The 15116-nt window shown below is 48.1% G+C and overlaps 1 protein-coding gene across 5 annotated transcripts in view; it reads left to right on the top strand.

The window, feature by feature from the left end:
• The first annotated feature begins 2482 nt into the window (after positions 1 to 2482).
• Kmt5b (lysine methyltransferase 5B) overlaps positions 2483 to 15116 on the top strand; it is a 55956-nt gene continuing 43322 nt past the window's right edge. The window contains exon 1 of one of the 5 annotated variants that reach the window (XM_052760661.1): positions 2483 to 2846. Coding sequence is in view for 1 of the 5 variants with exons in the window: in XM_052760663.1 (XP_052616623.1) it covers positions 3408 to 3444 (37 nt within the window). In the remaining 4 variants the exon portion in view is untranslated. Of the gene's footprint in view, positions 2847 to 3086; positions 3445 to 3688; positions 3792 to 15116 lie in introns of those variants that run through there. The other 4 variants (XM_052760665.1, XM_052760663.1, XM_052760660.1 and 1 more) reach the window with 4 other exon arrangements.

Genomic DNA, 15116 nt, shown 5'->3' with positions numbered 1-15116 from the left:
TACCTGCTTTCAGCAGAGCGGTCTCCTATTTGTTGGGAAAGAGGCTGGAGAGGTGGGTGGAAGCGTCCAAACACCCAGCTAGCGCATGCCTTTAATCCCGGCACTCAGGAGGCAGAGGCAGATGGATCTTTGAGTTCATGGCCAGCCTGGTCTACAGAGTGAGTTCCATCCAGGACAGCCAGAGCTACACAGAGAAATCATGTCTGGGAAAAAAAAAAAAAAAAAAGCCAGACATGCAAACTACTTTACAAGTAGATGTTGAGAAGTAACTCCCCCAACCTGGAATTCCAGGGTCAGCCCCATCCGCAAAGACTCTGAGGGAGTACAGGGTCTCAGTGAGCAATCCCCTGCAGGCAACGGGGAACTAGTGAAGCTGACATCTGGAGAAGGGGTACCATGGGAGGTGGACCAGGCTGGGTGACTAGAATGCTCTTGGGCACACCAATCTCACCCTGCTTGGGCCACCGGAACTGACTTTGTGGCTTTGGCAATGTGCTGGCAAGGGTACAGCTTGCTTAGGGGACCTGTCAGTTGGGCTGTGGCTCCCACTGGTCAGCTTCAGGGTGCTTCTGATAGGGCTCACTGAGACCCTTCTGCCAACTCGGCCTTTCTTTAGAGTTGCTAAGCCTTCACAGCCAGCCAGTCTGGTGGGGGCCTGGGCTCTGTGGCTGGCTCTCCCAACATAGAGCATCCAGAGGCTTCACATTGTAAATGCCAAGGCTCCTGTCATGTGGGGGCCCAGCAGGTGCCTGGCCTTCTATTTCCTAACCCCACTCCTTGCCAGCTGGCAGGGGAGCCTCTATCTGGCCTCTCTCACTACAGGGAAGTCTAATTTCCAGTTTTCCCCAGGAGGGCAGCTCCCAGCTGTGGCAAGGGCCAGCTCGGCCATGACCTCCATAGACCAGGACTTCTAAAAGTCCCAAGCTTTCACCATGGCTCAACAAGGGTCCTGAGTCCATCCCAGTTTCGCCAGTGATGGTCTGCCTAGACCTCACAGCTGCCACCGGAAGGGCAGCAGATGTTAGGGGCTTGGGGGACAACCCAGCACTGGAGAGACTGAAAGGCTGTGCTGGGCTCATTCGTGTGTCTTCCATGACAGGCTGGAATCCCGGCCCACTCCCTTGGAAGGCAATGCCCATAATACCTGGCCTGGCATTCGGCAGGGAATAAATGGAAGCCTTGGCATCTTGGAAGGTTAGAGCCTTACAGAGCTGGGAGCTTTGTGAGCCTGGAGGGTCATGTACTGGGTTGGGGTGGAAAAGACACGGGCACTTGGGGCCAAGGGATCCTGAAGTTTAGCTGGACTTGGAATCTGAGCATCACACCTCTGAAAGCCAGCCTAGGGCCATAGGTGTCCATCGGAAGTAGATGGTGCCCCATGTGTGCTCACCTCCTTAGCATTCAACATCGAAGGTGGCAGAAGCAACCTCAGTGTCCCTGGCATGTATTTGGAGCCAAGTCCTACAGAAGTCTTAGGGAAAAACGTCTAGCAAGAAACTAGGAAAAAACAACAACAACAACTAAGATCAAAGGAATTGTTAGCTGTGTCAGCAAAAAGGGAACACAGCATGACAGATCTGATGCCACAGGTGACTGGCTGCACTTGGAGTGACAGGGCAGGAAGTAGACCTGGGCGTGTCAAGACCTGCTTCCCCTGTGGCTGGTCCGGCTATGCCCACTGCCCACTCCTAAGATGATCTGTAGAGTGAGGATACAGGTCACACAGCTGAGTACAGTGCAGGAGTTCTGGTTCTGAAGAACTACACCCTCCCAGGTAGGTGTCCTCGGCAGGTCACCAAGCCTGTTTCCCATCTGTGGAAGGGATAACTACTCAAGATCAAAGAGGAAGCAGTGGGAGGTTAGTTGGTATTGGCTGGACTTTAGGACCATGTCCCCCGCTGAGCTATCCTCTAGAAAATGCCTACTGTGCCACGGTATGTGAGCGGGCGCAGGGTTGGTGGTGGTGTTTGCAGGGGAACCAAGGCAGGCTGGTGCTCTCCTGGAATCGTCTCAGCTGCCTGCCCTGTCCGATGCGTCTGCGGGATCTGCATGCTTTCTTCTCTTCCACCGCCTGAACATTTTCGTACGTTTCCCTAACACCCTCCACCTCACTCAGAGGCGCTTGCTTCTGTATGCATGTGGCAACCTCAAACGTCTCCTTGCAGGTCCCAACCACCAGCTTCACTAATGTAAAGCCTGCGTTTTCGGCAGAGTAGTGTGTAAGAGGCTCCGGCTTCAGCCAGTTGAAAAGTCACCTAACCAGTCCGTGCCTCAATTTCCCTCTGTGTAAATTAGGACCCACAACGCTCTCGATCCCTGGGGATTACCCCGAGGAGTAAATAAGGCAGTGCACCAGCTCGCTGGAAACGATGCCTGGATGGGGATGAGAATGTGACCCTCGTTATTGTTGCGTGGCACCCCTTATCCGACTGCAAGATCCAAGGGGTGGGGCTTCGCCATACCCCAGGCGTGGGTGCAAGCCACTCCGGATCTTCCGCCCTAAGCTCCCAGAGGACCAAACCGCCTTCCTCGTGCCGGTAGAGCCCGAGGAGGGTGAGGAGTGGCCGCGTCGGGGAAAAGGTTGGCACTCAGTAGGTGCTCAAGGAGCAGCCGGTGACAGCACGGGCAACCCAACGCACACTCCCTCCCGGCCTCCCGCGTGGTAACGCTCCGGTGGCCCACATGGTCTTGAAGGGTGTTTCTGCTCCCAACGACACCCATCCCCACAACAAAGAAACTCGCCATCCCCGGCCGCCTCCCCTCGGTGCACCCCGGAGGCACAGCGGGCCCGGAGCGCTGCGCGCCGGTAGCTGGCCCCCGAAATCGCGGCTCGGGAGCTGTCCCTGGTAGGTGCAGGTGCGCGCGGGACGGGGGGCGGGTGCCGACCCCGCCGGGCAGCGAGCGGCCGGCGAACTAGGAGGCGCCCGCCGGGCGCGCGGCGACGCCGCCTCCACCGAGATTTAAAGGGCAGCTGGGCGGAGGGATCTTCGAACGACGCTCGCTGCGATCCCTCCGCCTCGAGGCGCAGCGACGGCAACGACGCGGCTCCTTCTCGGGAAATCGCTCTTGTGCCTCCGCCGTCGGGTGGCGCGGAGGGGAACTCCATTCTCTCTGGCGTCTCTCCGCCTCCTCCCACAGAATTCCGTCGGAGCCATCGCGGCGACTGGCGCGGGGCAGAGGGGCGCGTACGCTCGTAGCCTGCGTGGTGTCCCTCCGCCGTCACCCGTGGACTTTTTTTCGTGTCCTTCCACCGAGCCCGGGCGGTGTCCGGGTGGCTCACCGGGGGCGGCGACGCGTCTGCGGCGCGGCAGCGAGGCTCGGGGGCTATGAGGTGAGGACGCCCGGGGACCGGAGGCGGCACCCGGCGCTGCGCGAGAACGCAGGACGCGAAGCCCCGAAGCCGGCGGATGCCTCCCAGACCCCGCGGCTGCGCGCGAGGCGGAGGTGAGGCCCGAGGTCTATGAGGTCGTGATGGCCCAGCACTGCGAGCCAGGGCTCGGGGACCGGGGCTGGGCGCGGGTCGCGGTGGCGGCCGCGGCGGCAGGGTTGGGGGGGGGCGCTCGGCGGACGCGGACTCCTTTCTCTCCCCCCCGCCCCGTCAGCGGAGGCAGCGGGCGGTGCTACGTCCATGCCGCCATATTGGATTTTACTCTCCAGTTTTTTTTTTTTCCGAGGAGATATTTTTTGGTGATTAATTCTCTGGAGGGACGGGAAAGTGTAGCCAGACGCTTCGGGAGCCCGGTGGCGGGGTCTTGGAGGGGCCCGGTACGGGAAGGCTGGCCGTGCTGGCGGTGAGCCGCGGAGGGCGTGCGTGCGTGCTTGCGGGAACCGGGCCGCGGGGCGGGGCTGCGGGGCCGGGGCGGCCGGGCGAGCGAGCGAGCGAGCGAGCGAGCGCGGCCTGCAGTTGTGGCGGCGGCCGGAAGGGAGCGGTAGCGGTCGGCGGGGGCCGGGTCGCGGCCGCACGAGGGGAGCTGCCCGGCCGCTCGGGATTGGGGGACTGTGTTTTGCCTCTTCTCCAATGGGCGGCCGTGCAGCGTCTCGCCCAATCTGCTTGCGCTGCCGCGCCGAACTTTCGGTTGTTTTTGTTTTGGCCCGCGCCTCGTTTCCTGTCGCTCCAGGCTCAGCCTGTCGCTCTCCAGGACGCGCCCTCCCCCTCGGTGCTGTCCCGCGGCGTCGCGGGGCCGGCCCCACACACAGGCCCGGCTCGGAGGCACTGGCGTCACCCGGTCTGTCATCCCGATCGTCGTCCGACCAGGGAGTAGGGAAGCTTGCGAGAGGGAGACGTGAAGTTCATTTCGAAGAACTTCCTGACGAGTTCACTCTGAGAGAATCTTCTCTCCAGAGGAGCGGGCAAGATGAACCACCTGGATTGGTGAAGACTCTTTTAACCTGCTTTCTAGACTTAAAAACTGTTGGACACAGTGACCTGAGGGGGTCGGAAGACTGCTGAGTGGATGGATTCCTTAGAGGAACTCGCTTCCCCTGTAACTGTTCCCGCGTTCTGGTTTTTTGGTTTTTGTTTTTAATTGACAGCAACGCCCGTCAATTTTGGTAATTAGTAGACAGAACGTGAACCCTTTCAGGGGCGAGGAAGTTTTTTTTTTATGATTTTATTATTTGTTTGTTTGTTTGTTTATTTATTTATTTATTTATTGCCTGAAAGTACCACAGGTGATTTGTGGGTGAAGTCCATGCCTGAAGAGTGAATTGCCAAAGACACACCTTTACTGTATAGATACAGGTTTGACCGAGTCCCTCCAAGGAGCTCTCTATGGTCCAGGGTTAAAGTCTGCAAATGCTTTCATGTTGCACGTGGGAAAACACTAGGCAGTGTTGGAGTCTGAAGCCTCTCTACATTGTACATTCCACTCCCTCTCCCAGGCTCATCTGTGCTTGTTTCCCAAGCCCCTTCAATGCCAGCATATGCCCATCTTCAAAAAGGCCCAGGAGAATGTAGCCTGCTGGAACAAGCTTCCTGACTGGCCTGCACAGAAAGCACGGTTCCTCTGTTCCCTGAGCTGTCTTTGCATGCTGCGTGAGATTGGCTGTACCCTTGCATACCCCTTGGCTGTCTTGTGAGCCTGTGGAGATTTATCTGGTCCACCTAGGGGCAGATGCTCAGTCACTTAATGAAAGAGATAATTTATTAATCTCCAACTTGTCCAGCTTGTTTGTAATTTTTCAAAATGTATCTAGTCAATGTCATTGAAAGTATTCCTTAAAATTGTGTTTAAAAACAACAACAACAAACCAGAAACAAAACCCTTACCTTCAGAGTATTCATACTTCAATAGAATAGGACTCCATCCTTTCTCTGTGATTGAAACCAAACTCTTTCAAAAACTCTTTCCAAGGACTCTTTCTTTTTCCTTTCCCTCCCAAGTGTTCTCTTAAAGGTGTTTGACTCACTATGATGACACTGGGCTGCTACTCTGAGCTCCCCACACTTGTAGAAGATACCAGTGGACCATGCCCAGGAAGGCTGGGTGGCAGAAATGTATGCAGATGAGAGGGGAGTGTCTTGGGAGTTTGTGCGGTTGAGCAGGGGTTTTATAGGTGGGTGGGGGCAGTCCAATTAAGTTTCCCTTTAGACCATCCTCTGATCTGAGTTCAGATGTGATTTTCTTCTCCATAGGTATCAACTTGTAGGTTTATAGGGCCAGCTATGTGGCTGGGTTGTATAACAAACTGTGTATAGATTCTGAGTAGCTCCCTGTCTTTAGGAGTACTTTTCCAGTGGCTTGCAGAGTAAATCCTCTTAGATAATCTCCACCATTCCATTATTTTGTGCTTTTGTCTGTCACATGTGAACTTTACCTTCTCCTCATTCACCAAGACCCTTCTCTCTGGTCAGAAGGCCTAGGACTTTGTTAGCTTGAGAGCATTCTTTACTTGTAAAAACAAGGGACCATGTGTCATCCCTCTATGGGTCACATTATTGGCTATCTAGCATATATTGAGTAACTGTTGGGAGAGACAGCTTGGGGTGGTTTTATCTCAGGTAGAGCTTGCTCTGTGTACTAGAGACTAGCTTTATGTGTATGGTGTAACCTTTACTTTTTCTGCCTTATATTTTATTTTTATTTTACCTCTTTGGGGAGTGGCTAAAACACTTGTTTTACTGGCATGTTAGTGTAGAAAGTGGATTTAGTTGTGGTAAATCCACAAATCAAAGTTACTACAAGGTCAAATTTCTGACTAGCTGATGGACTTCAGTGCAGCAATTTGCAAAGTAACCTATTTCTTGGTTAAGTTGTCAGCTTTGAAATCTTAAAACATGGGGCTGTACCAGGTGGTGGTGGCACTCTGGAGGCAGAGGCAGGTGGATCTCCCAATGTGAGGCCAGCCTGGTCTATAGAGTGAGTTCCAAGACAGCCAGGGCTATGCAGAGAAACCCTGCCTGCCTCAGGAAAAAAAGCAAAACAAAAATGAACTATGGGGCTGAAGAGATGGCTCAGTGAGTTCTGCTCTTCCAGAGTTCCAGAATTCAGTTCCCAGAACCCACATCAGGTGGCTCACAACCACCTGTAACTTCAGCCCCAGGGAATCTGACACTTCTGGCCTCCCAAGAGCATCTCTACTCATGTATACACAACCACACACACACACACATAATTAAAAATAATAAAAAAGAAGGCTCTTAAGCTTGAAGTGTGAAGTAAAACTCCTGCAGATTTTAAGTATATTTTTAAGTTATATGTATGAGTTGTTTTGCCTGGATGTGTGTGCCTGGTGTCTCCAGAGATCAAAGAGGGCATCCAGTCCTTTAGAACTGGAGTTACAGATGGTTAGGAGCTGCTGTGTGGGTTCTGGGAACTGAACTTGGGTCCTTTGCAAGTATAACAAGTACACAGTCATAACCACTGAGCCATCTCTCCAGCCTCCACACTTAGCAGGTTTGAATGGCTGAATTCCATAAACTTACTTTACAAACAAGGGTTTCTAGTGAGCAAGTCAGAAGCTTTGCGGGGAGGGTGCTGTTTAACAGAAAGCCTCCTTTAAAATCCATCCTCCATGTCTACATTCTTCCTCCTACTCTAATAGGAAATTGTTACAGATATATTTTACATAGGTCTCATTGTAATCTCTACCCCCCAAGCAATTGCATGCTTCCTAAAGATTAGAAGTACCAATTGAGAGGAGAGGTGCCTCATCAACATCTAAACTATTTTTTGCCTATTAGTATGTTCTGAAATCCACCTGTTCCTAGTCAAACACTTTCCAGAACGGAGCATGGTGGCTGGAATGTATCAATAATCCTAGCCCTCTAGAGACTGAGTTAGGAGGCCCTCAAGTTGGAAGTCAGCCTGGACTACATGGTAAGACCCTGTTTCAAAAAGCCAAAACAAATAGAGTTTTCAGTTATAGATATAACTTGTTTTAGTCCCCAAATTTTAGTTATGTGCATATTATTTTAAATGTATTGCTGGGTTTTACTATTTTAAAGGCATGTGTTTGGGATTCCATCTGTACAATAAAGAATCACCCTAGTCTATTTTTATAAAACTGTATTAACTTCTTTTTGTTTTGTTTTTTTCAACATAGTTTCTCTGTATATCCCTGGTTGTCTTGGAACTCTGTCTGTAGGCCAGGCTGGCCTTGAACTCATAGATCCACCTTCCTCTGCCTCCCAAGTGCTAGGATTAAGGGCATATGCTATCACTGCCCAGCCAATCTGTATGAACTTCTAGTGGTAGATTTTTTTTTTAAACTTTCTTGGGGAGCAGGAAGTTAGAGTAGCTAAATTCTCTCATACCTAAAGCCACTTGCAGCCTAGTGTCAGCCTTCATTACCTCTAAATAGGCTCACAAAGGGAAAATAGTGTCTGCACTCAGTGAGCCTCGTAAGTGACATTTTTCTTTGCCATTCTCTTCCATGGTGCCCAAGGACAGCCAAACCTGTTAGCATCTGTTGCCTCTGGCCTCACGCCCTGAGTTGAGGCTAGCTGGTGTGGGAATGGGACACCTGTAGTTCTAGGGTTGTGAATAAAGTTGTGGTGCTGTTTATAAATCTGACTTAGGGACTCATCAGAGTCTTGTTGACGCAAGAGTCGGTAGCTGTGCTGTAGACTTTGCTGTCACTATATTTAAGGCACTGGTGGGCCAGGCCTTTCTGTAGAGTGAGTAGACATTCTCAGTGAAGTTACTTGTAGTCCTAAATTCTACTTCATCTTTCCATATCTTCTGAGAACAATCGTATTTGACATCTCTAGTTGGTTCACTTAGCTCATCCGTAGGCTTCATGCGATTTTATGTCTTTTGAAGTGTCACAAGGGGCTTTACAGTCCAGGTGGTTTTTCAGATTGAGGTACTAGCATCTATCAGTGGTCTGAAAATCTTGATATTTAAGCCCCATATGGCTCTTACTGGCCAGTTACATCTCTGCAGCATCTCTTCATTTGTGTTTAGTAGGGCACACTAAACAAGTAAACAGGCCCAAGAGGCATTTGTCTGTGATTAGCTTCTTTAGGGTTTTGTGTGTGGCTCAGCCTGGACTGAATTTAGACAGGAGTTTGAGACCCAGCATTGCCACCTAAGAACAGCTTTATTTGAACAGCAAAATTCACTCCTGAGCCTTGTTTGTGATACTAATACCCGCATAGTAGGATAGTTGAGCCATGAGTCCTCAGTCACACATACTAGTGTGAACACTACAACACTTTGTACAGGTGTTAGGGCACCTACATTCTAACTGTGCCCCCACCCCATACCTAAAGAAACCTGGTCAGCATTTTTCCTAGTCAGCATTTTCATTTTATTTTATTTATGTGTGCCTGTATGTGGATGTGTGCATGTGAGTGCAGGAGTTCATGGAGTCCAAAAGAAGGCATTGGATCCACTGAAGCTAGAGTTACAGGAGGTTGTGAGCTGCCTGATAATGGTTGCTGGGAACTGAACTCAGGTTCTCTGAAAGAGCAGCAAGTGTTCTTAACCACTGAACCACCATCTTTTTAGCCTTTGGAGCTGTGACTCTGTATGATTTCTTTCTGAAAGTGGAAGCTCTCGGGGGCCCTCTAGTGTTCAATGGCCACAATAGATATTCCAGCACCACGAACAGTGCCTGAAGGCTCCCAGCAGGCTTGTGCATTGTTTGTGGAAGTGAGTGGATTCCAGGTCTGCGGAATGAATCATTTCATCTGATTTATAGGACTTGAAGGAGTATCTGATGTGTTTTAATGACTCAGTGATCTCTGAAGAGTATTTTTGTTTTCAAGGCAATGCTTATGTTGCATCATGGGGAGTATATATTTGACTCTTAGGAGTGGAGCCCACACACTGAGAACAAAGGGTCCTTGACCCTTCAGCCAGTGAGCTTGTGGAGTCTGGGGGTAGAGAGGCCATAGGAAACTTCTCCCCTTCAAGAAAGAAGCAGAAGCAGGCCTCACTCGGGGTCCTAAAAAGTTCAGACAAAGTTAGTTGGCTCTTAAAGGTGTTTGGTGGATGGACGTAAATAGCGAGTGCTTTCCCCACACCATGATCCTTTCTATGTTTTCATTTCTTTCTTTCTTTTTTTTTTTTTTGAGACAGGATTTCTCTGTGTAGTTTTGGTGCCTGTCCTGGAACTCGCTTTGGAGACCAGGCTGGCCTCAAACTCACAGAGATCCACCTGGCTCTGCCTCCCGAGTGCTGGGATTAAAGGTATGCGCCACTGCCACCCGGCCATTTTTATTTTTCTTAATTAAAGTCTCTTAGTGTAGCTTTTGATTTCCTCAAATCTTTGTCGCTCTTACCAGATTGTGCTTATTTAGATTCCTACATATGTAGTCTTTTCTTCCCACACTGAACTCAGCTCCATGAAGACACTACCATTCTGTCCTAGAATCTTCACATACAGGGCAAATATATCCAAGAATTGTTTGCATTGAGACTGGATTGTTTCTTTGTATGAAACTAAGAGTGTATGGTTTCTCAGTCTGACCTTGGCTTAATCTTGCCTAATCCTGGCCTTGTTCTCTTTAGTACATTGGGGATGACAGTGGTAGCATTGTGCATGTGTTACAGGGTTGTACATGGACACATGATGTGCTGCCCAGTTCTTGGCACAGCTCCTTTTTTTAAAAAAATTTTTTTAAGTTTTTTTTCACTTTTTAAAATTTATTTTCCTATTATCAGCTTGATACAGTATTAATTCTTATCCTAATTGTGAAATGTTTCATTGTGGTTTGCCCAGTAATTGAGTAAAACCAAAACTTATAAGCCACAGTCATCCTAGGGTCCCCCCTGCTATATAACCTCCCTGGATCTGTGGGTTGCAGTCTGATTGTTCTTTGCTTTATATCTAGAATCCACTTATGAGTGAGTACATACCATGTTTGTCCTTCTGGGTTTGGGTTACCTCACTCAGGATGATTTTTTTTCTAGTTCCATTCATCTTCCTGCAAATTTCATGTTGTCATTGTTTTTCTCTGCTGAGTAGTACTCCATTGTGTATATGTACCACATTTCCTTAATCCATTCTTCAGTTGACGGGCATCTAGGTTGTTTCCAGGTTCTGGCTATTACAAAAAGCTTGGCAGAGCTCTTGAGTCACAGTGAAGCCATGGTGTGGAGTGCCCAGAGCACTAGTTAGAAGGTTACTTCTGTTGTGCCAAGACAGTCACATTCAGATCTGCACTTTCACCTGGAGCTGATGGCTGCATGTTGGACTTTGAACTAGATACTTAGGCACACAGTCCCTGTTCACTCACTATAGATGGGGTGCTGCTTTGCAAGGCTTGACTCCCTTGCCTTGTGCCCATGTGTCTTGTTCATCCTTATTCCCTCTCTTGTCATTGAACTTCCTGTGGTAAAACTTAGACTATTTTTGTTTTGTTGTGTGTTATGTATTATTGGATATGGTACTTTGTTGGAAGTGAATTACTTTAGTCAAATAACTTACTACTTAAGCCTGCTCAGGTTTTTAATTTAATTTATGAGAATATCTCACTAAGTAGTCTAGGTTAGCCTCAAACCCTAGGTATCCTTGCCTCAGCCTCCCAAGTAGTTGGGATTACAGATGTAGACCAGTATGCCCGGCTGAGCCTCTTACTTTCTTTGGTTTTTATTTTTACCCATGTTTGTGTGAATTTATACTGTATCAGAGGGTGTCTGCAGAGGTCAGAATGGGGCATTTTAATCCCCTGGAGCTTAAGTTACAGTTAACCACCCAAAGTGGGTGCTGAAAACCAAACTCTCAGGTCTTCTGCAAGAGAAGCTAGCTCCTGAGCCGGAGACATTTTCAGTAGAGATGCTGAAATCTTTATAGAGTAGAAAGTCTTTGTTTTTATTTAGTTAGTGGGGGTGGGAGGTGGGCATAGGTGTGTCATGTGGAGGTCAGAGGGTAACTTGCAGACCTTGGTTCTCCCCTCCCACCATGTGGGCCCTGGAATCAGACTCAAATTGTCAGAGACAACTTATTGGCCAAATTTGTTCCTGTTAAAAATGAGTGACATCGTGTGGTTTTTATTTTTGTGGGAGAGGTAGGAAGATGGGGGCTCTATCTGGCCACCTTTGCTTTTGCCCTAGTTATTTGGAAAGAACAGTTGGGTGCTTTTATTAGTTATTTCTGCTCAGCCTATGTGCCAAACCTAGAAACTGGGTCTTTCATTTTACTTAGGTGTTAGTTAAATGACTTATGCTTGGTTACACTGTCAGTAAGCATGGGGTGAAGCCAGTGTAGACTCCAGTTGTTTTGACTTCAGAGCAGTCTCCTACCCACTGTGTGAGCAGCCTTTGGTAGAACCCACCTTGGTGAACTCAAGCATAACCCTGAAAGTTCAGCCCAAGAACCATCCTTTTTGCTCAGTAGAAATTGAATACCATTTGAAGCTATGGGCTATAGAGGCTGTACTTACAGGTATGCAGTGGTTGGTGGCATCTATTTCTAGAAAGGTGACTGAAAATACAGCAAAAGAAATATTGGTTATATTGGGTGTTACTATTGAGTGAGCCCTGATCAGGTGGGAAGATGGAGACAGTGGAGACAGTGTGGGTTTTGTGTGTGTGTGTGTGTGTGTGTGTGTGTGTGTGTGTGTGTGTGTGTGTGAGTGAGTGAGAGAGAGAGAGAGAGAGAGAGAGAGAGAGAGAGAGAGAGAGAGAGAGAACTTGGATTTTGGTGGTTTGGTTTTATGGAGTTTCTTTTTTTAAAAAAATTATTTAATTTTATTTTATGTGAATTGGTGTAAGGGTGTCAGATCCCCTGGAACTGGAGTTACAGACAGTTGTAAACTGCTGTGTGGGTGCTTGGAATTGAACCTGGGTCCTCTGGAAGAGTAGTCAGTGCTCTTAACCATCGAGCCATCTCTCCAGCCCCTTGTGGAGTTTCTTTAATAGCTAAAACCTCTATTTTAGAAATACCTGCTGAGGCTGTTAGAGTCAAGCGGTCTCTCTTACATAAATCATGGTCAAGCACTCAGATGTGGTGATAGAAGAAACTGTCAGTCAGTTTTCTCTGCTGAAGCATTTGAAGAGGACTGTGTTTCAGATCCAACCTGGAGATCGGCAGCCAAGTACTACAGCTGCCTGTCAGAACTATAACTTACCAGTAGAGGGGGTTTTATTGTTTAAAATGTTTTGATAAATCAAACTTTCTATCTAAATAGGCTTTCCACGAATAGGACAGTGTCAGTCATGACACTCTAAAGGAATTGTGGTTATGTGGCTTAGCACACACCACTTTAGTACCTAGATGTGTGCTTGAGAAGCCAGCTGTAGTTTTGGAACCATATAAGCCTGTACCTGTGTCTCACACCTGTACTCACAGGGGACAATAACTTTGACAGTGTTTTCTGTCTGTTGTTCTGTAAGAACAGTTTCGATCATGGTGGGATTTTGTATGCTTCTAGTCTGATGACTAGAAGTTTTTACTTTGGTGTACTTTGTCGTGGTCTTTGTAGCAGCTTCCTGTGGCTGCTGCAACAAACTACCAGGCTCTTGGTGGCTTAAAGCAGGAGTGGTGTGCTGTGGTATCACCTGGATCAAGCCAGGGTGTGGAGAAGAGCTAGCCTTAGCCTCTCCTCAGTCTTTCATTGAAGGACATTTTTAGGGCATTAGGGTCTCTCACTTGGGTGGTTCAGGATGAAACTTGTCATAAAGCCCTACATTTAAATCTTCAGAGAACCTTTACCTTGTAACATTCACAAATTCCGGAGGGTAAACCGTTAACAAACATTGCATCCATGTTCAGTCCTCTCCCTTACTCTTTAGAGTAAATCACCCTTGCCAACTTACCACCGTCAGTGCTTTTCAAAACTAGCCTTGGTATTAGCCTGAAAAGGTGGTAGGTGAGGCTCTGCAGAGGAGTGAGTTCTTGGCCTCAGACCTGATTGATTCTCTTGGGTCCAGATGAGGATATGACATCTGAGGTACCTGGGGAGAGCTGTTGATCGGCAGAGATTGGTGCATCTGAGCTTAGTTGTACAGAAGTTAGAAACAGAAATTGTAAAGAAATTGCATCCCGCTGGTGTGTGTATCTTGCCTTACATTTTAGAGACCTGCTCTTTGATTCTTTGACTGTAGGTGCTGATAAACACTTGCGTGACAGTGCCATTGTAGGTGGAAGCACCATGTGAGTTTACAGAAATAAGTATCTCCTAAGCGTCCTTCTTTGGTTTCCTAACACTCTTACCAAGTCACCTGGCTTCTCAAACAGGATGCTTTCCAACAATATAGTCCGAAGCGAGAGTTGCCATAAATTCAGAGTTGCTTCCTAGAAAATTGTCAACTGTCTGAAGTCTCTATAAGAGCATCCACTGCTCTTAACCTCTGAACCATTTCTCCACCCCTCTGCAGAATTTTTACAAGCAGTTTATGTAAAACATTAAACAAAAAACTCTATCTACCATCTTGGATAACGTTAAAAAGAATTGGAAGCAGAGTCCTCCAAGACTGTCAGCTCAGGAGCACTGACCAGCACTATGCTTTCATCCAAAGACTGGGTGGGTCCAGTGTTGGTGGACATAGGGCACGTACTTCTTGAACCAAGTACATTTCCTGAGACAGCTGTGCTTTCTTCTGAAACTGGCTAAACTATCAAAGCTTTGGTATTTTTCTGAATATAAGTAAATAGATTGATTACAGTTATTTAGGGAAAACAATCCCCCCTCCTCTAAAGGCAACTGTAGTGTTCTCTTGGGAGGGGCCTGTGGTAGTGGATAGGTGTTCTTTTCCTTAATGATGGTATAATACGATAGCATTACAAGTTTCCATTTCAATTCTTTTGGAAGGGATTTTATACTGTTTTTGAGGTGGGGGTCTCACTATGTAGCTGACCTCAAAATCATGATTTTTTGTTTAAGCCTCTAGAGTTCTGAGATTACAGGTTGTCGTGCCTAGCCTTCCTTTTTTTTTTTTTTTCTCCCGAGACAGGATTTCTCTGTGTAACCTTGGCTGTCCTGGATCTCGCTCTGTAGACCAGGCTGGCCTCAAACTCACAGAGATCCGCCTGCCTCTGCCTCCCAAGTGCGGGGATTAAAGGCGTGCACTACCACCACCACCACCACCACCACCCTGGCAGCCTTCCTTTTAATTCCCTAAATACTTTCCTTATTTTAGCAGTTTTGTAATGTTTCACACTGGTCCTAAATAACCCCCCCCCCCAATCTGTTTCATCTTAGAAACTGAGAAACCTTCCCTCTTCTCCCAGTTGTTGATCCAGTCACTCTTTCTCCCTTAGTGTTGGTGAATCAGCCTCTGGGGAATGATGCTGCCATTTCTAGTGCAATCACTGTATGTTTCCTCAGAACCTAGTTGCATCATTTTTAGATGCAGGATCACCTCTTGGGACTTCATCATCTTCCACTTAAATAAGCATGTCACTCCAGTCTAGAAAATTAACTTTTTAATAGCAAATTCTTGATGTATTCTTTGACAGTATCATACACAGAAACAGTGTATCTTGACCATACCCCCAACTCCTCCCTCCACTCTTCCCAGCAACGGCAACACGTCCTCTTCACTCCTTCTTGTACCTCCCGCAGCACATCCTCTTCACTCCTTCTTGTACCTCCCGCAGCACATCCTCTTTACTCCTTCTTGTACCTCCCGTGACACATCCTCTTCACTCCTTCTTGTACCTCCCGCAGCACATCCTCTTTACTCCTTCTTGTACCTCCCGCAACAACACATCCTCTTCACTCC

This window comes from Peromyscus californicus, unplaced genomic scaffold (assembly GCF_007827085.1).
Source record: "Peromyscus californicus insignis strain IS unplaced genomic scaffold, ASM782708v3 Scaffold_4__1_contigs__length_199733344, whole genome shotgun sequence".
NCBI lineage: Eukaryota > Metazoa > Chordata > Mammalia > Rodentia > Cricetidae > Peromyscus > Peromyscus californicus.
The sequence above is the reverse complement of the archived record's forward strand: the minus strand, read 5'-3'. Positions and strand labels throughout refer to the sequence as shown.